Raw genomic sequence first — 25,374 nt, forward strand, 5'->3', positions numbered from 1 at the left:
CCAGAGCTGGTGCTGCCTTTGTTTTGCTGTGCCAGTTCCGGAGGAGCAGCTGGTGTGAGGTTGGCACTCAACTAGGGCATTGCAGCTAGGTCACACCTAAACCAGACTCAGTCCTGCTCTGCAAAGACACCAAAGCGTCTGCATCAAATTTGGCATGGCAGAGTGACTTTGTACAAGACCAGTGGGCTGTTTGAGGGTGCTGCTGGTCCACCATATTTGCTTAAATGGCAACTCCTGGCTTGAGAAAACCTACTCGCCTGAGTCCTCAGGAGTGGTATGTGAAGGAGAGGATTGCACCTCTTTGAGCAACCACAGTGGTTTTGGATAAGGGTACGTTCTGTACAGCAGCTGCTTTGAATGTTAAACTTAGATGTTGTAAGAGGACCAAAGGTAGGAGTCTGAGGGGGATTCATCCCCGCAAACTTTAGATGCTGAAGGTAGCTAACTAGGCAAGCAAACTAGTCTCTTAATTTCTTCTAGAATTGATGGGAAGGCAAATACTCTTCCAGGGCATGATGGTCAGAGGTGGAGTTGCCCTCCAAGTGCCTTAGGTAGTTAGTCAATGCAGTGCTTCCAGGTGTGGGGCTGGCTGGGGAAGGCTGTCAGATGCAGAGCACCTGGAGTACATTTAGCTGGTGTGATATACAGAAAGGGTGAGCCTTATCAGCCTGGGTGAGAGGATTTAGGGTCTGAGAGGTAAGGGTTTGGCCCTGGCTGTATGTTGATGAGAAAATGTTTGTTGGTGTCAGTGGGATTTGTTAGGCAATATGACTTTCACCCCTGGCTCTTTGGTAAGTGCAGCCCTTTCTGTCCCAACAGGAAAAAGAAAGTAAGTAACTCTAAGAAAGCAGATTTCCTCCAGAGAGGAATTTGTGTGTGTGTGTGCGGTCCCATGTGTTAATTCTGGGACAAGCCTGAGAGAAGTGAGAGGCTGTTGACAGGAGATATTTCTCCAGTGGAGAGATCTAGAGAAAGGCCCATCTGGAGTGGTCAATGCCTGAGCTGAAGAACGACTTGAGCTCCTGAAAGTGGTGTTTTCCTCCACATCCCTGTTGGCTTGGGTTTAATAAACAATATCCCCTCTCTCCCAGGCCGTGCCTTGGACTTGCGATGAACCCGTTGCATTTCCTCCCTTTCAGATCACCCAGCTAAAGATCGAGAACAACCCCTTTGCGAAAGGTTTCCGTGGCAGCGACGACATGGAGCTCCACAGGATGTCCAGGATGCAGAGGTAACGTGTGCCTTCGTTGCGGAGACCCGCTCGGGACCATGAGAGCCACCTGGGCTTTGCTTTGCGTGTCACTTGTGGCTTGAGCTAAGCCAAAGCTCAGTGATAGCCCCTTCTCTGGCATCTGCTTGTGCATTCTATGTCAAGCTGTTGAAACATCACCAGGACATGGGGCCAAAATTCAGGACTTCCCACTCTGAGGTGAATGCACTGCTGGGTTACAGAGGCAGGTTCTCACTTGTAGGTTGTCCTCTTGGCTGCAGGGACCTTGTATTTCTCTCTGGCATGTCCCCACCCAGAACAACCTCTAGCTTTGTGCTAAACAGGTGTCTCTGCTGCTGCATGTGGGCATAAACCTGTTTAAAGCAACAAGAGACTTGGACTAACTCTGAGAAGCTCTGGTCATCAGGCTGCAGCTGCAGAAGAGTTGTTGGGTGTTTTTTTTTAACCTGGGTGGCAATGCTTTAAAGACAAAGTGCTCAGCTCTGTTCTGGGAGCAGGTTTGTTAGGGATACTCCAGATGCCTCTGGAGATGCTGGTGTGGAGACCTACGTTGTGCTGGTTTTTGGCTTTCAGAGGGTCTTTGGCAGGAGGAGGGTGTTTGCCTGGTGGGTCCTGAATGTGCAGAGCAGGAGTGTAGACGTGGTGGTTTTGGGTTGAAGAAGGAAGGTATTAAAAAATGTTGGGATCTCCAGGGCCAGGTGGCTGAAGAGGTCTTTTTGAATCTCAGTTTTGGATGTAAGTGCTTAAGCTGAAAATCAAGCTTAAATCCTGTTTAAAATTCCTGTTTAAAGTCCTTTTCTAAATGTCAGGTCCTGCTGGTAATTAGCTTCATACCCTTCACTTCACTTGGAACTTCATCTATGTGTCAAGTTGTTTCCTAGTGCAAACGTTTAGCAGGAACAGTGCCATACCCATGATTATAACTAAGACAGATGTAGACACTCAATACAGCGTTTTCCATCTGGGAAGGCAGGAGTGACTCAGATCCCTTGTTCTCCAGGACCGGTAGAGCTGGATCTCAGGGGAGGACTGTAGGGACCTGCCTTGTGACCTTCTTCTGGGAGAGCTCTCTCCACCACCTGCCCAGGAGCTGACTGTAGGTGGTCACTGAGGGCTGGGGTGGAGATGCTGGTGCAGATGTAGAAGTCTCCTCTGGTTGCTGTAATTGGTGACCTGAGTGTGGGTCTCTCTAGCCACGCAAATTGCACTGGTGGGCAACAAATAATGCCCGTAATCCTACAAACGCCGACACCCATAAAACTACCCAAATGGGCAGCTGTACTCCTGTGTGCAAACGTTATCAGGCTCAGACCCAGAAAAGACAATAAATAAAAAGAAGTAAATACATATATTGTAAAAAAAAAAAATTTAATATTTTCTTAATCTAAATCATCTCCATGGTCTTCTGAATGTGCCTTGTGTTCCCTGCTTGCCTTCCCTTTCCAATGACAGCATGGATCCTGGCATAATATGTCAATATTTATTTATTTACGGGTGCGCTACCACTTGAAATAGCTTCCCCCCCCATCCCCACCCATGCCAGCCTCCCAGCCTCTACTGGAACTCGAGTAACCATGTCCCCCACATATTTTTTGCTGCTAAACTACCCTTTCATTATGGTCAATGGAAAGATTTGAAGGTTTCCATTCACGGTGGGGTTTTTTTGAGCGGGAGGGAGAAGGTAAAACAGTGAGGACTATTAGAAGGGCTTCATGCCCGATGAAGAGGATGGCATCTAGCCATGCTGAGCTTGTGCTAAAAATTGCTTGGCATTTTTACGTGGGCCTGCGGTCATAGTCGACGGTACAGTGAACAGAAATATTTGGGATATATAAATACGTCCGCTCAGACCCAGCAGGGTTTAAAGGGTTAAAATCCACAGCCTTGACTTTACAGGATAATTTCTGATGTTCACTTCCTTAATAACTTATCCTCTGTACCGATAGCATAGAAATGACTGTGTATCTACACAAAGATGTCGTTTTTTTTAAAGGAAGGGCAGGATAAGATTATTATAGTAAAATAAAGGCCCATTCAAGGTTGAAAATATTGGACAAATATGTGCCCACCTTTGTGGTTTTTTTATATATATCTGAATATATACAAAATTATATGTATAAATATATGAAAACATATATAAAATAAATTATATACATAAAAAATAAATTGCATCTATAAGATAAAGAACCATTCAGAATTGAGTGTGGTAGAGAAGTATGACCTACCTTTGTGGGTTTGTGTAAGTTTCATATATAAATATATATTAAAATATAATTAAATGTATATAAAATATATCTTAATATATAAATGTATGTGTGTGTATATGTAGTGAGGTTGTTTCCCGGTGATGGACCCACTCCCCAGCTGGCAGGTATAGGCATGTCTATCTTGGCTTCAGTGGAGCAGTATCTATTTATGCTCTTGGAGAATATGGTGGGATGTATTTTCACTTCTGTTTCTTCATTATAGAAAAAAAGTAACTGAAAAAAACCCAAAACCACACGCTTTTTTAAAACAATGTGCAGCCTTTTGTACCCGAAACTGGTGACCTGACATTCATCAGGTCACTGATCATCTCCTTACGGGATATAGCCATGGAGGGAATTAATTTTTCATGCTGAGGAAAGCCTCCTCACCTCCGTGTTTTCTTTATTTAAATCTCAAACATTTCTCAACTCCCTGCATAGGGTTGTTGCAGGGGGGTGCCTCCTAGCTGACAGCAGCCCTGGGAGAAGCAAACTCCAGCAGATGAGGTTGAGAGGCAGCATTGACCCAGATCTAACGTCTTTTGTGCGGCTTGTGTCAGCTGGGAGAAGGTGCGTGGTGGTTGAAGATGCTATCTAGAAGCAGCATCCCCAGGCTGGGCTGGTGTCCAGGCTCCCTCTGCGCAAAGCAGGGTGTGATGGGCACTTTCAGATAAGAAAGCTGCTGTCCTTTGAGAGCTCCCCCCATGGATGGCAGGTGGGTCAGGATCCCTCCCTCTGCCTGTCTCGCCTGCAGAGTCTGAATGGTTTGCTTAGAGTAGGCACCTGCCTTTGAAATAGCTAAAATTACATGAGATAAATTCCATCCTAATCAAAAGAGCCGTCATCTGGCCAGCTCTGGTGGTCTCCTTGCACCGTTGGCTGTTAGAGGATGGGAGAGAGACCAGTTTGCTGGGTCCAAAACGATTTCACTCGTCTCATACAGGTCTTCCAGTGGAATGAAGGTAGGTAGGAGGTGGAGTAGGTCTATGTGCCGGTGGAGACTTGGCCTGATGATTCATCTGTCGAACACCTACCCTTGGCAAACGGTAGGGACTGAGAGGAAGGAGGACAAAGGAGGGAAGAAAGATGACTGCCAGAGCCAAGAGTGAGCTCAGAGCGAGGTCTCGGGCGTCTTGTTGAGGACTTTCCCCTCTGTCTCTGTGTGCTCTGGCCAAGCAAGAGCAATGTGTTGGCCCAAGTGGCCTCTGGGGACAGGAGCTCTGCAGGGTGGATGGGGATGTGTTTGTGAGTCCATCCCTTTCCATTTGGCTTTCTTCTTCACAAGGCCTCTGTGTTGGTTTTTTTTCTCCTTCAGTTTCCCAGAAGAAAAGTTAATAAGTTTGTCCAGGTAAAAAACTTCATTCAGTAGTATTATTAAGCCTTTCAGCAGCAGATGATTTCATTCAAAAAGAATAGCCACGAGCTCCAGAGAGATCCAAATTCCAGCAAACGCAGACTTCTGGTACATGTTCATTTCTCCCCACTGCCTTTCTTTCCTGAGACACACAGGACCCCTTTAGCAGTTTCTTTGACAGGATGAGTGCTCTGGGAGAAGGTGTTTTTTACAGTTTTCAAGTTTCTGAGCATGAGATCAAGTTTGTTATTTCCTTGAGGTTTAGAAAAAAAAAAAGGAAAAAGGAAAACACATTAGAGGAAAATGTGTAGAGGGATGCGAGTTATACTGAATCTGTATCCTGTGGTCATACTGCAACTAAAAATATAAGTCAGGTAAAAAATTATGTAGTTGTGATGTTGGGAATTTTAGGTGAAGTATTCCTTTCAGATGTCTTGCCTCGCTGTACTGTAAAAATTCCTTCTGTCTCTGCTTAGAACTTCTGCCTGCGCCAAAGGGAATTCGGTGCGGAGAGCGAGAGCAAACCAGGCAGCAGAAATCCGCAGAGGGGGAAGGTCGTGCAGAGAGATGATGAGATCTGCATTGCAGATGCCACTGTAGGACTTTGCCCTTAAAATTCCCCGTGCATGAGAGTCGATGGAGCTGTGCTCTATACCACAGCCGTTGGGTGATTTGGGGGGTTGCACGCCCATCGTAGCTTTTAGGTGTGTGTTTGTTTGTTTTTTTTTTTTTTAAATCTGTGGTGGCCAAAAGGCAGCAGGGGAGAAGGGTTTGTGGGTCTGGGATGGAGGGCTGTAAAAGAGCAGTTCTGTTAAACCCTTTAACAAATTTTTGCTGATCATCTGCAAGTCCTATTGTCTTCTGCGGTTATTACGGGTGCTGAAGAGCTTCTGGAGGTCTTAGACCCCTGTTAATGCTCGTTCAAATTAATGCAATTTAGTTCTCGAAGCTTCTTATTGGGAAAGCTTTTGAGAGGCAAGATGATTATGTGAAAGGGTGGCTCTTGGCTGCCTTGATGGGTATCCTGGGCCCTTTCAAAGTGCAACAAAGGTCCAGAAGGGTCCACTTGACAAAGAAGAGTGGCAGTGTAGTTCGACGTTATGTATATATTTTCTCTGTCAAAGATCATGAGCCGTGGTTTGCTGCCTTTGGCATTAATCCACAGTAATCTTGCTGGCTCCGAAGGAATTATTCCAGATTTCCTGGTGTAACCAAGAGCAGAAACTGGGCCAGACACAAAGGATATAAAGTCAGTACCATGATTCAGAGCTGACAGAATGGAGAAGGCAGTGCATTTTGGGGTGCCAGTAGAATAAATGGATGAGTCTCTAGGCTCCAAAAGGGTTGTCTACCCGGGCATGCTAACATCATGTTGGACAGATAGGCACTGGTCTGACTAATGCAAACAGGTCTCAGTCCACCGCAAAGGACCTGGCTCTTCTTAAGTCTTCTCATTGCTTCTCTACATCCACTTTCATTTCCCATGTTCTGTCACTGACATCTCCCAGGAGTCACATGCTGTCTGAAACATTTTCAGTGTGAGACTTAGAGTTATAACATCTGTTGGAGAGATGATGCTTTCCTCCAGCAAACGTCCCAAAGGAAATTTTCTTGGTCAAAGCCCCAGTGGAAACTGTAGGCTTGAACTATATTCTATGGAATTAGATGGAATTCAGATGAAATCCAAACAAGGCTCTACAGAATTCACTGGAGGGTATCCACAGCTCTATTAAAGTGAGAAAGTCAGCTCAAGAAACATAGGGTAGCTCCAGTTTCCTCCATTGCCCCTTCTTTGGGGGATTTGCCTAGCAGGACCCAATCTGCAGAAGCTCAGCCCAGCATGAACGGATGCTGATGCTGTCTCTGTTGGCCAACATCCATTCTCCATCTTGCTCTTCCTCCAACATGAGCACTGGTATTTATCTACAGGGATCTCGCTTTTTGTTTGCCTGATACTGATAGCTCTAGATAGATCTCTTGCTGTTTTTTTTCACTGCTGGCTCTTGGGTTTGTTGCAGTGGTCTCTTTGGGCTGCACTGCTCAGACGAGTGGTGGAAGCGCTGGTTGTTAACTTACCAAACGTGCACCCAAAGAAGTGTTATTGGACCCCTTCCCATTCTGGCAAGAAGGTCAGGACATTTGATATCTGGTGGAGCACACTGCAGTGAACAGCCTCCTGTATTTCTCAGTGGACATTTTGACGTATATTACTAGATGTCCAGTCTAGGGTATTATTTTCTGTGGGGCTGGGCTGCAGTCCCCATGCAGAGCGAGCACGTGTTTGAGCTGATGTAAGACTGTAGGACGTACTTGGTAGCTACAGTCCTTTCCCACCAAGTCCTTTCCTGCTGTAGTTTAAACCCTTCAGACTCCAGACAGTCTCTTGAGAGTGGTTCAATTTTATTTCAATATGCTGTAAATAAGCTGAAATGAATGCACACTGACGATTGTTTTCTAGTTTATTTTTTTCCTGGGAGATGGTATATTTATTCCAGTCACTTTTTCTTCTCTTCCTCTTTCTGTGTTTCTGTTATGGCTGACTTCCTTTTCTTTCCCACTCTTGAGTCTCAGCAGGAAGGACAATAGTTGGTTGTCTGGGAAATAGAAACCCAAACGCCTTTGAGTTATATTTGCACATCTGGAATTGGGGTCTAATTTTCTACCACTGGAGAATTAGGCGCTGGGTGGGTGAAGGGGACGGGACTGAGAGGATGGCAAACATTTGGCCTTTCGTAGTGACTGACCAAGGAGGAGTTAAAACCTCATGGCAGTTTAGAAAGAGTGGAGGGGAATCACTGTGTTTGGCCACTGATATACCTTTGGTCAGATTTTTGACTAGGAATTGTCATTGTGAACAAGATCTAGACAGTGCCAGCTCAGGGGCTTCAAAGGATGCTGTGAGAACATGGCAGCAGCTAACCACGGGGAAATCCTCTTCCATATTACGCCTCATCTTGACCCCAAACAGGTACCGGTATGGTCCTCGGGACCTGATATTTCAAAAGTCTTTTGAGGTCTTGTTATCGTGAGGTCCAACAGCTCTGGAAAGCTTTGGTGTATAATGCTTTGTTGCGGAAATATCAGAAGCATCTTCTAAAATAAGTTGCTAGGGTCAGCAGAGGCTGGATGCTCCAACACAGAAGCTTCCTGGTTATGAACCATGGATCTGTGAAGGGATTTTTACAAGGTTTTTGCTTGGCAGCTGCATTTACTATGCATTGGCTGCTACATTAGGAAACTTCAAGCCTGCACATGAAAATATGTGGAAAATTATTCCTCTCTTACAGTGTAGTGATAAGCAAGAAAGTGGACTGAATGTCACTCTGAGAAAGTCTATATTTATAGTTTTTCCACAGTTTTCATTAGTTTTCAGAGGCCAACAAGGTTTCCAGCTCTCAGGTTACAAAACCTTCTTGAATTCACTCCTTTGAGTTCTTTGCTAGATATGAATTTATGGCGTAAGTCATCTTATGGAGCTCTTGAGTCTGTCATGGTGAGGGCATCGTTTGGCCAGGGCAGGGGGAAGATGCCACGAGAAAAAACAAGACCGAGTTTGCTAATTCCACCTGGCAGAGGTCTGATTTGGATGGAAGTGCTCGGGAAATGCGGGAAGGATTCACTTGTAAGGCCTGATTCTTTAATGAAAATCGAAGTAGTTGGTTGCCCTTCAGCTGGAAGCTTGGTGGTGCTGAGGCTGTACAGCACCTTGCGCAATGTGGCTCTCCCCTTCCTCCCCATTTCCTTCTGCTGTTGTAATACATCGACTATGGTAACTGAATATTCACCATTAGCCTCCAACAGATTTTAAATAGACCAGTGGCATCTTCCTTCCTTGTAAATTCTTTCCCCAACTAACTTTATTTTTTTTCTGATTTTACAATTTTTAATGCAAAAAAAAATGCAGCCCATTAACACCCAGTGTAAAACTAACTCACGTTCTGGCCAAGGAACAACAGTCTCTTCCTTGCTGCGTGGACAATTTCCTATACTGCCTGTGTAAATCAAGCTTTTTCCCCCCTCCTACTTTGCTGCAATTTTTTCGGACAGCAAAACTTCTGAACACAACAGTCATATCGTGCCAGCAGTGAACAAAACCTTTAATTCCATTAAACTGTGGCCCAGGATTACAATCAGCTATTTTGGGAATAGTGACTTTTAGGCACTGAAAAAGAAAAAAAAGAATTTAATACATTTTTAAAGACAGAAGGACAAACTGAAATGATAGCTGCGCGTTCTGCATATGGAGTGGGCTCAGGAAACAGCATAAATGTTTCAAGATGACTGTCGCTACCAAAGATATCTCCTTATTAGAGCTCAGATCCTATAAGGAAGGAAGAGGCAGAAATACAGAGATAACTGCCTTTGTGTATAGAAAAATGGCAAAGTGAAGGAAAGAGGATATTTTAGATATTTAGTTGGAAAATACTCTCCTTCACCTCCCTCCTCAAATAGTTGATTTTTTGGCAAAAATAGCACCCAATGTGTTTTGACTGAAACGGAAATATTTCAGTTTGGAGAGGAGTCATTGCGCTACCTCCCGGGAGCTGCTGTTTGGAAACTTGGTGTCTCCAACCTGTTCCCTCCCCAGCACGACAGCCCGCTCCTGCCATGTCTCCTGCTGAGCACCGCAGCCCTCTCTTATGGCCTCGGAGCCTGTCGTGTGCCTGGGAAATGCAGTTGGAATGGAATTCAGTCCCCACTATGGGAATGTGGGATCCCGACACCACCTATGCTGGCAACTCAGGGTAAAAATTTTGCTGTCTCAGGCATAAAGTTCCTTTACAGAAAGAAAATATTTTCTTTTTCAAGAAAAAACAATCAAGTTATTAATTTTTCCTCCTCTCAGCTCTCCTTTGAGACAGAAAAAGTGTTGATTTAGGTGAGAAGTATGTGGGATGAGGATCGCTTCACAGCATTTGTGTGGTGCTTCACACAGCGAGGGTCTGATGTTAGCAGTGTCCCTGTGAGCTACCCTGAGAATTTACTGTAAGGAACCCCCATGCAGAGCTAATCCCACATCCCAAAGAGATGTTCAATTCTTCTGCCACTGAAGCACCGAGAGACTGTGAAAGCAGTCATCGCTACGTTCTCCAAAAAAGCCACAGAGAACATGATGTGGCACCAAGCCATGGTATGTCCATCCTTCTCCACTGTAGCTCACAGATACCCCACTGAAAAAAAAAAATGAGGCTCTGCTGTTTCTTGGGGGATTGAGCGTTGGTGGTGTTGGAAGAAGGAACTGGCCGATTTGTGCAGCAGCCTCTCATTAGGGAGGAGAGCTAAGGGCAAGGTTCATGTGTCACCTCCCTGTGGCTTCTCTCCTTGGAAGGGAAACACAGTGAGGATGCATCTTTGGGGTGCTGTGCTGGTGCTATTTCCATAAGGATCACTGTGTGAAGGTGGAACATCATTGGAGCAGGCAGCTCAAAACCATGATCTGGTAGGGCTGGGATACCTCCGAGAACCCAGAAGGTTTGAAGGCCATAGCTCTTGACCTTCCTGAAAAGTTGCCAAAGCCGCCCTCCAGCAAGAGCTCCGGGGATGGAAATGCTAGTGCTGGGTGTCCACAGGCAGGGAGGTCCTCTGAAGCGCGCTGTGCACCTTGGCACCCATTGCTGTCTTGCATATCCGAGGGATAAATCTCTGCTTCCTCCCAGTTCATCTCTCTTTTGTTCCTTGTGCACAGCCTGGACTGCAGTTCTGGGAAAAAACTGCCTGGTTGGGCAGCCCAAGTGGGTGGAAAGCCATCCTCCTGCCGGCCCTGCGGGGAGGAGCTGCTGGGCTTCCAGAGGAAGAAACCCCACCTTTGGAATAGGCTTTGCTTGGCAAGCCACCAGTGCCCGGGGTTTGGAAAGCTTTTGTGGCACAATGAGAGACATATTTATTTGGTTTCGGGCTCCTGGGTGAGTTTCCCCTCCATTACAGCTCGGTTGCTGATGTTTCTGGCAGCCACCACAGCAGTGGTTTGGATGAAAACTCCCTGCTGTGAGTAGGTTTATGTAATTGGCATTGTTAAATTTTGTAAATAAGTTCTGAGTTGCTACAGTGATAGGTTCTCTCTAAGGGGTGTCGTTGGAGATTCATGGCTCCTCTTCCACAAGTAAGTGTCCAGGTGAGCCTGTTGATGGGATTTAAGGATCTGTCCCTGCTCCAGCATAATTATTTTGGGCAGGGGAGCAGCTTGGTCCAACGGTTACAGCCTCAAAGAAGAAAGCTTGTGTTGGCACCTGAGCTGCTCTGAGGCTGGTGACACTTTGCGAGGTGCTGCCGTGCTACCACATCTTCATGTGCTTCAATGAGGCCTTGGGCTCAGGGAGCACTCAGCTGTCTTGGAGGCAGCCCAGGAGGAGGCTTGTGCCTTGGCTGAAGTCTTTGAGACCCTCTACTCAGCTTCAGTTCTCCCCCCTGCAAAGCAGGGGTAATCTTGTCCAGCCATGTTACTGATGCGCTTGGAGAAGCGTCTCCAAAACACACTATAGGGTCTTGTAGGAGAGAGGACTTCCAGCCAGTGCTGGCAAACATCCCTGCTTCAAACCAGCTTCCAGAGCAAGAGAACAAACCAGACTTTCCATCAGTGCTCACCCTCCCAGCCTGCCTCTGCTGAGGCCTGTGGTTCTGGCGTGCAGCAGGTCCTGGTGATTTATTTATTCCTCTTTTCTGAGCGCTCTGGAGTGGAGCTTGTTCTCTGGTCCAGGGATCCCCAGCCTGGCTGGCAGACCCTGGGGAAAGTGAATGGGGACAACTACCTTAAGGGGAAAAAAGTAGACCTAAATATTTAATCTGTCTCCAAGTCAACTAGGCAGAAATGGGGTTTTTATTTAGGTGCATGTGCACATCCATATATCCACTATAAATGTTATATAATTTATAAACGCTGTCGTAATGTGTAAATAGAAATCTTGCGTATTTTGCCATAACTGCATTAATCTGTCGGAGGTATGAGGGTGACATCGCAGTTGTGGTGGAAGAGGCATGACTCTGAAGGGAAAGCTACTAAAAGGGAGGTGAAATAGAAGAGTGTGGCAGAGCTGCAGTCTCCCGGGAGGGATGTGTCTGTTTCCCTGAAAGTCTGAACAAACACCGCGACGCTAATGCGCTGCCTTCATTTATTAATCTACTGATCTGTTTATTAATTGATTGTTTTTCTGCCCTGTTTTTTTTTTTTTTCCCTGTTTCTTTTCTTTCAGTAAAGAGTACCCGGTTGTTCCCAGGAGCACAGTGAGACAAAAAGTGTCCTCGAATCACAGCCCCTTCAGTGGTGAGACCAGGGTCCTTTCCACCTCCTCCAACCTGGGCTCCCAGTACCAGTGCGAGAACGGGGTGTCGAGCACTTCCCAGGACCTGCTACCACCTGCCAACCCCTACCCAATCTCCCAGGAGCACAGCCAGATCTACCACTGCACCAAGAGAAAAGGTCAGGCCTTGGCTGCTCCCCAGAGCTCGGTGCTATCTCCATCCTAACGTGACCATCAGAGTTGTTTTCTGATGTTTCCCCTTGCCCGCAGGCTGGACAGCCCCAGCCTGCTTCACATTGAGACTTGAGGATGAGCAAGGGATGAACGTTGTGTGCTGGAGGTGGGCACCTCCTCCCCAGACTGGGCTGGGGAACTGCTCCCACTGGTGTTAACCTAAACCCCTGTCTCTGGCTGGGCTGGGAACAAGCTGTCTGGAGGGGTTGGCAGTGCCTTTTGCCCATGTTGAATCCACATTGAGTAAGATAGCTGGTGCCAGAGATAAAGATGACTTATCTGTCTCCGTAGCCCCTCAGACAGGGTTAATCTCTAAGTGGAGACACCTTGACAGCTTGGATTTCACACAGTTTTCAACTAAGAGTCTCACAGTTGGGAGACAGTTGCCTGTACGCAGAAAGTGATTCCACTTAAATACTCGGTCTAACGAACGGGGTGTGGGATTGGAAATCGTGATATCCATGTTCGTTCGCCTCCGGTGCGACTGACCTGCTTTGACAGAGCTTGAGGGATCAAACTGTGAGGGCTTTATACTGACTGCCCAGCTCGTCCTGGTATGAAGAGCCCCGTGACATCGGTGGGACAATTGTTCTTGGGCAGGAGTGAGCAGTTTGCACTCTCTTCTTTCCTCTCCCAAAGCAACAGGAATGCTTGGATGCAGAAACACTTGTAGGACTCAGATAGCAAAAGCCTCAGATCAGCTCCACCCCAGCCACTCAGAAGAAAATAGAGAATTTCCAGGGCTGAATGCAACCCTATGGGGTGGGCAGGCGATGGTTAGTACCTACCCCTGTTCCCTTTTCTCAGAATTTGATCTATGTTGCCCAGGAAAAGCTAACAGAAGCCAGCACGCACCGTGGCATTTGAATGCATCGAGAATTTCTCCAGCTTGGTAGTAGCCTCATCCCACAGCAGATCCGTTCCTGCTTCCCCACGCCATCCTGTCAGTCAGCCACGCGTCATTATTTTTAGTAACGTAACCCCTGGGGTGCTGGGATGTGCAGCGTAGACGCGCGGTCGAAGGTAGCGGGCACTGGGAAGTGCTGGCAGATGAGGCAGGAGGGCAGGGGAAATATCTCTCGTGCCCACGGTGAACCTCCTGAATTTTGTAGGAGCACGTGTGTGGTGTATGAGTAGAGATGTAAAACCGAAAGAGTTGATAAATCTTAATATTTTCCTGATGGGAGATTGAGCCAAACAGTGGAAAACAGAGGCATCGTTCTTTGACCCCTCCAGCTGACCAGGCGACCCTTGTGCTCGTATAGGTTATATCAAAGCTGTGATTGAAAATGGTGATGGTAGACATGAGCTAGCGGTTAGGTAGGGAATAAGGAGTTGCAATGGCCTCCTAAAGTGTCCCCTAAGGTCAGAGGTGGGTTATGTGGCCCTTGCTACTCCTGTGCTGGTGCAAGGCTTTAGGACACGGGTAGGTTGCTTCAAAGTCCCGCAGTTAGTGATGGGAAGGCAGGTCCCGTTCTTCATCGGCATCCCTCAGCCTGTGATCCGTCCCCAGTGCTCCTTTGCCCTGGGAGCTGAGCTTTCACGGCTCCTCTTCCCATTTTGCAAAAACTAACCAAAACAAGCTGGCCCAAACGGCAACAAACCCTTCGGAGGATCTCCGATGACTGCGGCGTGTCCCCGCGCCGCGGGGCAATTCATCATTCGCCTCCGCATTGTAACGCGATAAGGAATCAACAGAGGTTTCCTTCCAGTTTTGGGATTCCCGCTAAGTGGTGTCTCCATGGGTGGTTTCCCTCAATCCCCCAATTATCTCACTTCCTCTTATTGTCACAAGAGAGACGACTATCTGCCCTGTAATAAGCTCCCCGGCCCCTTTTGGCCTTCGTGGCCCTTGTGAAAGTGCAGGAGATGGCAAAGCCAGTCCTTGTCTCTACGGCTGATGGCCCCTCATTATCTCTACGATGGTTTGAGTGGCACAAGCAGTTAAGGGCCTTTTATCAAAGCCGCCAAACGCTTTAATCAAGGCGAAGCGGTGTCCTGTCCGATACCACTGGCTTCTTCCATGAAGCTGTACGTCTCAGGAGCCCGAGTCTCTGCTTTCCTCCCTCTGCCTTTTTCCTCCCTCCTTGTGCACCCAGTAAATGGAAAACAGCCACCGGGGCTTAAGGAAACGAAACACAAAGTTAATGGGAAACAGAGAGCCAACGTAAGCTGCCAAGCAGCTCTTTGCAAAGTGAAATTAATTTGAACAACAACAACAAAAAAAAGTCACTAGAGATGAGCAATTCTCTTTAGATAAATCAGAACGTGACCCACAGTTTGGTCTCAAACTCAGACTGAGCGTGGCACTTTCTTCTAGCACCGAGCAAGGATCTTCGTTGAACTCAGGAAAATAACCTGACCTATAATATTCCTTTCTTTCTTTCTCTTCCAGCCTCTCCTTTTGAAGCAAAATATTAAACTTTTCCTTGCAGCTCTCCTGCTGTCCTGCTTTTCTGCATAACTTTTGACAAGCCTCCCTAAGAAATCGTGAAAGCGAGAGCGTATTCGCTCCTGATGCCCCTCTGTCTGTTTTCTGGGCTGAAAGTATTATTGATTTCGTTGCATCATCGACGACTCCTCAGTCAGTTCAGGATTTATCTCAAGCGGATTATTTCCGTTCCGCAAGGCTGTGGTTATGGATAAGCGCTCGTAGGGGCAGAGGGCGATTCGACTGGGTTTGAGACCAGCTGGTGTCTATCTTCTGTAACAAATACCACCACTGTTTTCCAAGATAGTCTCTCAGATATGGCTCCTTCCAGCTTTGACATCTCATAAGGTTTCTCTGTGTCCTTTTCAATCAAGAGGTCAAGTCTTGGTTCAGGCTTGGTTAAGAATACGTCTGTATTGGAGCAACTCAAAGGCACCTTATTCAACTTCTACTTCCTTGGTGACCTGAGACAAAGATTTAGCTCTGTGGTTGACAGTGTTGTTCTTAGCTGTCAAGACAAGATGGATTCACTCTGGAGATCTGATATGGAGTTGCATTAGGGAAAAGCAGCAGGGCTGCAAGGGGATGTTATCTCTGAAGGCTCCTCTGCTTCAAGTAGCTGATCTTCTTCTGGGTAAGGAAAGAAGGGAGGACACAACCCAGAGCCCCAGATCTGGTGATTCCTGGTGTGCGTGTGGGTGTGCAGGGTCACAGCATTGGGAATGACCCCAGTGTGGTGCATTGGGGTCGCAGCTCCAGGCACCTTCTGAACGTGCTGAAGGCTGGGGAGTGGCAGTCCTCAAAGTGAGAATCATCCTGCTTTGTATCCCAGCTCCACACTGAGATTGCTTATGGCATTTCACAAAGAGACTGGTCTTGAGAGGACGGGTTAACTCCGATCCTGTATCCTACCAAGGGGTGACCTCAGTTCTTGATGTGGATTTTCAGGCTGCAACAAAGACCAGTTAGAGCTTTGCCTTTTTTCTGGTGGTTCTCCACATCTCCCCGTCTCATTGTTGCGCTTGGAGAAGCCCAAAAGGACTTACCAGCAGGCAGCTTGCTTTCTGTCTTTCATTTTAGCCCCACGTCCCAGTTAGGGCACTGGGGCTTGTTTTCCCTTCTGTTATCCTCTCCCTCAGACTTCCTGTGAACTAAAAAGCCATCTCTTTAAACCTCTGCTCCCTCCCAGCCTTACACAATCTTAACCACTTGGCAGATTTCTGGGATGCTTGTGATGCTGAGCAGGAGGCGACTGGAACAGCCTCTCCCTGGGGAGGTTATAAAAGTTGTCGTCTTGGCACTCTGAGGGAGAAGTGGGACGTGGCAGAATCCACTGGCTCCAACCAGCGAGGACTGTATCCTTCAGCCACCTAGCTTGGACATAACCCTGCTCATGGGGAAGAACATGTCGTTCATCTCCTTCCTGCTCTGCTGAGGTCAGTGGGGATACTGCGATGCCTTTCCCCCTTCTCCACAAGATCAGGCACTGTTAGGGTGGACAGATCTCTTTGTTGGTTGAACTGATTTCTCCCTTGTCCCACACAGCGTTTCTTTCACTTGAAGAATCTGTAGGACAAAAGTCAGGTATGGAATGTCTTCTTGGAGGACATGCTGTTTGTCCTGCTGATGTTAGGAGATGCAAAGAGTTGGCCAAGACTTGAGTTATGCTGCAGCCAGAGGTGTTTGTACCTTGGGTAGACGCCGTGGAGTCCAGAGCAAAGTGGCTGCTGAGGCACCAAGGATGAAGAAGATCCTGTCTGCATGGCGAGAAGTTATTCAAGGTCCACCTGGCTCTTGTTATGCAGCCATATTGCATTGGCACTGCAGTTTCAGCAGCTTCATGTAAGCATCCCTGTCTCCCATCAGGAGGTACCTCCTGTGCAGGCAGCGCTGGCAACTCACTGCCTCTGGAAGAGGTTCCAGCTTTCGGTGTTGGATTGTCTCTGCCCCACAACCCTTTCTGTCGTGTTTCCCTGCGATGTGACACAGCCATATCGCAAAGGGTGCGATTGCTGAAGTAACTGGCATCTCTTAGGTTTCATGTCCTAGGCCGTAGGTCTGATTTGCCCTTTAGGGATGCCCATTTTGGTTGAACCTGTCTTTTTCTTTTCTTCTTTGACAACCCTTGCCAGCCTTGGTACTGGCTATTCAGGCTCCTGCTAGATTCATACTAGAAACTAGACTGGATAAAACAACAGTGTCAATGATAGTCACCCATTGTGTCTCCCTCACAAAGTTGGGATGAACCTACTGTAATGTCCTGGAAGTGTGGGTGAGCTTTAAAACCTAGAACAATTGGGTCTCATTCTTCATTGTCTTCTGTCCCGGGGAGCTGATTGTCATGAGTTGGAAAGGAGCGCTCCTGATTTACACCAGGGAAAGAGGTGGGCCCAGCACACCCTGAAGTCCAGAGATTTTACATGTTTTCATCTCATTGTGGACAGCCCTAATCTTGGAATTGGGAAAATTCCATTTAAAAAGCCATTTGTGTGGTATTTACAATCCAGCTGGAAGTAGTAAATACCGGAAATCTTGGAACTGCTCATGCTCTCGTTCAAGCTCCTTCGTTAGATAGATCATCAAATTCCTTGTGAGGGAGCCAGTTTCCACCCCATTCTGCAGGCTCCGTTTTCCTTGGATCCACTTCGGAGCAGCTTCTCGAGCGCTGGCGGCTTCCCCTGCTTGGCAGAACCTTCTTTCTTTTTGAGGTTTGCGCAGTATCGAGGGGCTGGTTGCGAGAGCTGATCACTACCCTTGGCTTCCAAGAATAGTAACAAAAGTGGAGGATGGTCAGCATCTCCCAGGATGGTCAGCGTCTCCCAGAGGTGCCCAGCACCTCCTAGGGCTCAGTGGCAATAGGAGAAGGACAATGAAGTGCTATCAGGGAATCAACATCAAGAAACAAACTCAGAGCAGGCTACAGTTATCTCCTATGTCCTGCTTACACCAATGCTGAGGAGGTGAGAGAACCTTCAGGAAGAGGATTATGGCCTTGGAACACACTGTGCAGGCTTCAGAGCAGGTGGAGATGACTCTAAACCGCAGCCTTTGACATTGGGTGAGAGCTCCGCCTGACTTGTCCTCCTTTTGCCATTCTCTCACTTGAAGATGTCCCCTTCCCATCCCCAGATCTGCTCCACACACCATGGAGATGCACTCCACCTACTCTGTGCTGGCTCTGTTCTCCTTTGCAACAAGCAGTGAGACAATCCTCAGCCTGGACCAGTGTAAATTCATCAGCTGGCCAGAGCTGAGGATCTTGCTTCTGCATCATCCCATGATGATGAAGATGGACAGTTCTCTTCCCTCTCCAGCACTTCGAGGTTACGTGGATGGGAAAAGCATCAGGAAAAAGGGCCAGAGGGCAGGCAGAAGCTGTTAGGACAGGCTGGAGTCCTTCATTAGCCACTGTGCCCTCTTTGAAGATGGATACAGTGTCCTTACACATCTTAAAATCTGGAGCGACGATGCCCTTTCCACCTACAGCACCACTGAGCCCAGCTGAAGAGAGGCCAGCAGAGCAATTGCGAGCACTGGCAGGAGAGGGCACCTATAGAGTTTCCACTGAAAAGTTGGTTGTTTTTGTTTTTCTCTCTTCACCTGTGATGAATTCTGGAAGCGACTCCGTCGCTGCGGCTCTGGCCGGGCGGGTGGCGGGCAGCGAGACATCCCAGCTGAACGGAAAAAATCAGCAAGCGCAGGTTGTAAGTCAGGCACATTTTTACACACAGGAAAGACAGAGTTTGACTGTTTTATGTTGTATATTTAAAAAAATAAAAATAAAATAAACAGTCAAACCCCAAGCCGATGATTTCCAATGCCAGCAGAGTACTGTGGTTTAATGCTGAAAACTTTATTAGCAGAACAATGCTTCATTTTACAAGACATTGTTTCTCCACCCGAGCGTTCTTATTAGTCAGTGGTGGGTTGAGGATCCAAAACTTTTAGGCTGGCTGTAAAAGCTAGAGCTCAGGCTGGACTTGAGATGTACCTCCTGTGATGGATCCGTGTTCAGGAGGGAGCCTAGACCTGTGCTTCCAGCTTTTGTCTTTCAGGAGACTACATCCTCTCCCCTGCTCCTACAGAAACCAAACCTGGTCGGGATTAAGGAGCTCGATAGGATTTTACATCTCGTTTCAGCTGGTTTAAAGATGTAATTCGTTGCTCGCTTACCCCATCCTACCTTCTGTCCCCATTTAAGAGAAGGCAGAGGAAGAAGATAACTCGATCCTCAGGGCTCCACGTTGCTGAGACCAAGGAGCCAGGTTTTGCCGTTGTCAGGAAGAAAATGTGAAATAGGAACGTGGCTTTCCAGCTGAATTTATGGGCAGCTGCTATTACAAAGTCAACAGACACCAAGGGGAATGTCCCCGCAGTGTGGACCTCAGAACCTGGCGTTTTCTGAGGTTGTTGGACCAAAACCACTAACGGCAGCAGTGGTTCTAGCTGGGTTTGGTAGACCCCTGAGCAGGAGGAATGTGTTATTACATGAGTAGAGTGGGTGCAGCTTCCAGGAGAAAGAACATGGCTGTTTATAGCCGTGGGGGTACCCACATCCGTGTGTTCACGAGAGACAAAAGGTGCCCACGCTGCCCATCTGCACCTCCTGAAGATGACACTCACCTTGGAGCAGCCCAGCAGCAACACCTGGGCTTTTGCAAGTGCTTCTTGGGGGGCAGATGCTTTTAGTCCTCTTTTGAGGGACCGTTTTTTGTTGTGTGCTTTTTATTTTTTTTTTACCTTTGTATTTTGGGGGTGAGAAAAAATTGCAGCTCAAAATACGTTGGTTGAGAAAATTTGGCAAGGGCTGTTTCTTGCAGGATTCCTTCCAATTTTCCCCGTTGGAAGGGGGCAGCCAAGGGGGCTTTAAGTGAAGTGGGATGTTTTTCTGCCTGCACCAGCCATCTTGTTGTTGAAACAGCGGCAAAGTTAACGTGGATCAGAACAAGCTCCCCTTCCCTTGCCTCATTGTCCTTAAAATCTCTTGGTGAAGTGCTCGTCCCTGGGAACTTTGCTATCCATTCCAGCAGAGCTGGATTTCATTTGATGACCCTGCGAATGAATAAATCAGTAAATCATTTATTTATTTTGCTGCACCCTGGAGATTTCACCTAAATTGTTTATCTCCTTCCCTTCGTTGGCCCGGGATGCTGCAGGAAACAAAGGGCTCCACGAGCTGTGCCTTGCTGTGAAATTTACTTTTCGGTTTTGTTACGCTTGGCTCCAGCACGCAGCCCTGCTGGGATTTATGTGCCCAGCTTCCTTGGCACAGCTAAAGACCGGAGCTGTAAAACTCCAAATCTGATTGTTTCAACTGTGCCACGGCTGATGGTCTCCCCGGGTTTTTTTTTTTTTTATTGTGATCTCTGTTTTTTGTCTCATTTATCATGAAAATGCATGGTCGTAAAGGCTTTTAGTGAACAGCATCAGCTCTGAGCCTCTTGTTTGGGAGCGGGGACCGCTGTTAGGTGTGCTGTATCTGCAGGCAGGTGTTAGTCCTCTGGTCGAAGTGCTGGCAGCAGAAAGGAGATGAGCTTGGTGGAGTGAAGCTGTGTGTGGAGTATCATCAAGCAAGCTAAACTTCAGGATCCCTCCAGCATCTTATAGACTTGAGTTTCCTCCCAGACCTAGCTAATCCCTTCTGTGGTCCGGCAGACAGGGCCAAGTTTAAGGCTTGGTTTCAGCAAGATTGATTCTGAGGAAGGGATATGGATTTACACTGGCATAGCTGAGAGGAGGGTCTGGACCTGCTCTGTGCAGACTGTGTCCTTGATAAAATGAAGATTGTGGAGAGGGAGTTTCAGCCAAGGGCACAGTATTGTTCACTACCAGGAGTTTTATAGTATCGTAGAATGGTTTGGGTTGGAAGGGATCATCTTGTTCCAACCCCTCTGCCACAGGCAGGGTCACCTTCCCCTGCACCAGATTGTTCAAAGCTTCTTCCAAACTGGTCTTGAACACTTGTAGGGATGGGGCAGCCACAGCTTCTCTGGGAAACCTGTTCCAGTATTTCACCACCCAATTTTATCTCCCAGCAGATGAGGAATGTTCCACCACCGAGCATCCCTATAAGAAGCCCTACATGGAAACTTCTCCGCCAGAAGAGGATCCTTTCTACAGGTCCAGTTACCCCCAGCAGCAGGGACTGAACGCTTCATACAGGACTGAATCAGCCCAGCGCCAAGCGTGTATGTACGCCAGCTCTGCTCCCCCCACGGACCCCGTGCCCAGCCTAGAAGACATCAGCTGTAACACGTGGCCGAGCGTGCCGTCCTACAGCAGTTGCACAGTGTCTGCCATGCAGCCAATGGACAGGTTACCCTACCAGCATTTCTCTGCCCACTTCACCTCGGGGCCGCTGATGCCCCGGCTCAGCAGCGTGGCCAACCATACCTCTCCCCAAATCGGAGATACCCACAGCATGTTTCAGCACCAGACCTCGGTTTCTCACCAACCCATCGTCCGGCAGTGTGGACCTCAAACTGGCATCCAGTCCCCCCCCAGCAGCTTACAGCCCGCAGAATTCCTGTATTCCCACGGCGTGCCTCGAACCCTTTCGCCTCACCAGTACCACTCGGTCCACGGCGTGGGCATGGTGCCAGAGTGGAGCGAGAACAGCTAACGAGGCGGTCGGGGAAAGCGCAAGAGCGTTAGCCATGGGGGAAAAAATACCCAACAACAAAAAACCCATTAAAAAAAAAAAAACAACACAAAAAAGGGAAAAGGGAAAGGAAAAAATATCCTGTCGAAAAATAAAAGTAAAAGTATTTTGCAAGACTCCTTTAACTGAATGTTCACCGGTAGCACTCCAGAGGGACGGACACTGATTGGAACCACAGATGAGCTCGTCATCGGCCTCGGTGTGACTTACCCCCCCTTCCTCCTTTTTCTTTTGTTTCAAAACAAAAATCAACAGATCGGCACACTTCTCCCCGGCCACGGTCCCCACCCAGTTTGTGTTGCTGCCACCCCCAGCCCTTGTGCCCTCGTCCCCCTTGCCCCCCCTCCAGCTCTTTCTCTTCTCCAAGGGACACCAACCTCCTGCTGCCTTTCTCAACACAGTCAGAGTGCTTGAATGAAAACAACTAGGATGTTCCTTTTTTTTTTTTGTGGTGTTGATGTTGACGATGTTATATAATAAATAATAATATATATATTTTTTTCTTTCAATTTCCTCAAAAAAAAAAAAAAAAAAGACACCAGCCCTTTTTACCAAGGGTGGATTTTGGAGTGGTGTTTCTATTTTTTTTTCTTCTTCTTTAGTATTATCATTGTTACTTTTCAAACAGAAAGGGGTTTTATCAATCCACAAATAAGAAAAGCAGGTACCTACCTCGCCCAGACTTCAGAGATCACTCCCTGCCGGGTGCCGTGTTTCCTTACAAACGCCCCAAAAACACGTCCCTGCAGGAAAAACCCCATAAACTCATCTCCATCCTTTCCCACTTGCATGTAATTCTCTCGCCCTTCTTTCCTTCCCATCTCCCGGTCTTTCCTGGTCCATCAGCTGTCTCTGATTCTCTTTTCAAATTCTCAAATTTGAAAACATCTACAGCTTGGCTTCTGCCGAATTTTTACCGGCATGCGGAGACCGAGGCTCCGAGCCAGCTGCAACGGGGGGAAAAAGGGGGAGGAGAGGATACAGACAGAGAAAGGAAAAAGTTGGCTCAGAAAAATGATGATGACACTTGTTTGCAATCCTGGACTTTCGTTTTACAGCGTGTTCTTTTTCTTCTACTCAAAAAAAAAGAAAAAAAATAAAGGAAAAGGGACACTGCTCTGGGTGTGTTAAGTGGGATATTAAGTAAATGTGTTTAAAAGGAGCAGAAAAGGATCTTGAGGGGCTGGGAATGGGGGAGGCCAGAAGAGAAGAAAAAGCAAATGTGTGTAAGGAAAAATGCCTACTGCAGAATTTTTCAGGTGTAAAATTTCCTGGTACTATTTATTTATACACGGAAGTTCAAATAACTCATAGAATGTCACAAAGCCAGCAAAGCAGGTGATTCAAAGGGGTTAAAATCTTTACTGAAACAGAAGTTTGTTTTCTTTTCTTCTTTTTTTTTTTTTTCTCTCCAAGCTGTGCACACTCTATATAATTTACATATATTTTTAATTAAAAGTAATTCTAATTAACAAAAGAGGTATACCTGTGTGTCAGCAACTGAGAACGTGGGTGTGAATGCGCGGGAATGCCGGTACGTGCGTGGGAGGGATTATAGTCACGTACCCAACACCATGTAGCTAAAAAGAAAAAAATAATCCCTACCAAGCTACCCTTTCCTTTTGTGTGCCAATTTATAGAATCATAAATGGTTTGGGTTGAAGGGACCTTCAAGATCATCCAGTTCCAACCCCGCTGCCATGGGCAGGGACATCTTCCACTACACCAAGTTGCCCAAAGCCTCATCCAACCTGGCCTTGAACACTTCCAGAGATGGGGCAGCCACAACTTCTCTGGGCAACCTGTTCCAGTGTCTCACCACCCTCATTGTGAAAAATTTCTTCCTTAGATCTAATCCAAATCTCCCCTCTTTCAGTTTAAAGCCATTGCCCCGTGTCCTGTCGCTACACACCCTTGTCCAAAGTCCCTCTCCAGCTTTCTTGTGGCCCCTTTAGGTACTGGAAGGCTGCTCGAAGGTCTCCCCGGACCACATGCTCTCAACAGCAAGGGACCTGCACACCTATTCGTAATATTTTTTATTGTTTTGGGGTGGATTTTTCTCTTCATTCTGCTCGATGCCCATAAGTTTGAATTTTATTTATTTATGGTGCAGCCCAGGAGGCACAGCATCTCAACAGGGCAGGCTGTTAGGCGGCGATGGGCTGAGCTTGAGACTGCTGTGTCTGGGGCTGTGTGTCTGCCCTCTACAGAACTGTCTGGGTTCTTCAGGTCATTCCCTCCCAACTTGTCCCCACAGGACATGCTCTCCTGGGATCACTTGCCTGTCGAGGCAGATTTCAAAGCAACCTTGGGAATTCAGGTGGGTGTTGGAGTGGCACTGGGAAGCTCCCATGGAGGTGGAGCTGTCCCCCTGTTCCCATGCTTATGGGGTTGGTGGGGAACATCTAGCCCAAGGGAGGTGTGGGGCCATGTCCCAGTCTCAGCAAAGGACAGGACAACGCTGGATGCCTCACGGATTGGAAAAAAGATGGGAGAAAACGGTTCCAGAGAAATAAAGAGACTGCATCTGAGAAGCCCAGCAGAAAGGCCTCCTCCGCGTGGCTGGTGAGCCACAGCCACTGCAGTGAGCAGCTTGGCCAGGTGCTGGGGACAGATCGAGGAGACATCCCCAGCCTGCCCCACCTGCAGCAGCTCATCTGACTGCAGCAGTGGCACTGCCAACGTGTGGCTGGCAGCCTTGGTAGCCTCCTGTGCACCAGGGATCATATAGGGACACCTCACAAAGGGACAGAAAGTGAGTAGGACTAGTAGAGCCCCTTTACAGGTGATAGTCCCACCTAGTCGTCCCATGGCAGGTGAGACCTGGGGGATGATGTCTGCTGGGGCCATCCCAGAGCTGGCTACAACACAACTTTCTTCCTTCAGCTGTCTCTGCTTTTACTGTCTTCTGCTTGCAACAACTGAGTTTCATAAATGTTGGGTTAGACAGCCAAAACACCATGCTGTGCTACCCTGGGAGCTCGCTCTGGGTATTGGCCACATTTGCAGGCAGAAGGAGACGTGGGCATCACGTAACCCTCCAGTGGGCGTGGCTGGGACCTCAAGTTACACGCAAAAAGTCATTTGTCTTCGTGGGGCCACCCCCAGGGAATGACTCCAATGTAGCATCGCTCAGTAAATCATGTGCCGTTCCTCCAGAATACGCAGTTGTCCAAGATTAATGACTGAGTAAATTGAGTTTTGAGTTAAGGAATGAAAAATTACACTGTATTTAGCTGTCAATTACATTGTACTTTCCAGACTTCGTTATCCCACTGCTAATTATGTAATCATCTTATCACTATATGGTAATTTACATGTAATTAGATGGCCAGCGGTTACCCTGTAAGTAAAGAGGTCTTACCAGAATGGTGTGCCATGCATCTCAAAGAGTATTAAGGAAACTAAACCCACATGGTAAATTATTTCTCAAGCTTTGGAAGGAAAGCCTCAAGCTTTCAACTTGACTAATTTCCTCTGAGTTCCTCGCGTTATTTTTTTGGCTCTTCAGGGAAATGCCGAGGCTCTTTGGTGGAGTCTGCCATGCCATGATGGGCTCTGAGCCCGGGGTTTTGGCCACTGAAAAGCCAGGTAGCCCGCCTGAGGACGCATCCTTGTGGAGCCACGTTAGCATGAGGAGCAAGGAGGCCATCAGTGGTGGGAAGATGGACCTGTCACATCAGCAAAATCTGGGATGAAGGCGAAGGTGAGTGGGAGGATGCGATACAGCGTTCTCCTCCTCTTCTTGAAGAGTTTGTTACTGGCTATTGCTTCAATACAGCATTTCTGGGCTTTAGCCTTGATGGAGCCCAGTTGTGCCACATGAGCACAGCCTGCTCTTCCATTTCAATGGGTAGGACTGTGAGGAGTCAGACGGGACGTAAAAGAAAAAGGTGACTTCTGCGGAGAGCCATGGTGACTCCCATCCTGGATGTGAACGTGCCTGGTCTATGTTAAGCCTTGAGAAATAGCTTGTACTTCT

General features: G+C 47.5%; 1 protein-coding gene across 1 annotated transcript in view; it reads left to right on the forward strand.

Moving 5' to 3' along the window:
• The window catches only part of TBX5 (T-box transcription factor 5), a 36,304-nt gene extending 14,951 nt beyond the window's left edge, over positions 1-21,353 (forward strand). The window contains exons 5-7 of the mRNA XM_086623441.1: positions 1,140-1,231; positions 12,019-12,245; positions 20,770-21,353. Of these exons, the coding sequence (XP_086479567.1) occupies positions 1,140-1,231; positions 12,019-12,245; positions 20,770-21,353 (903 nt within the window). The remainder of the gene's footprint in view (positions 1-1,139; positions 1,232-12,018; positions 12,246-20,769) is intronic.
• The last annotated feature ends 4,021 nt before the right edge of the window (positions 21,354-25,374 follow it).

This window comes from Tauraco erythrolophus, chromosome 19 (assembly GCF_009769465.1).
Source record: "Tauraco erythrolophus isolate bTauEry1 chromosome 19, bTauEry1.pri, whole genome shotgun sequence".
In the NCBI taxonomy this organism is placed as follows: domain Eukaryota; kingdom Metazoa; phylum Chordata; class Aves; order Musophagiformes; family Musophagidae; genus Tauraco; species Tauraco erythrolophus.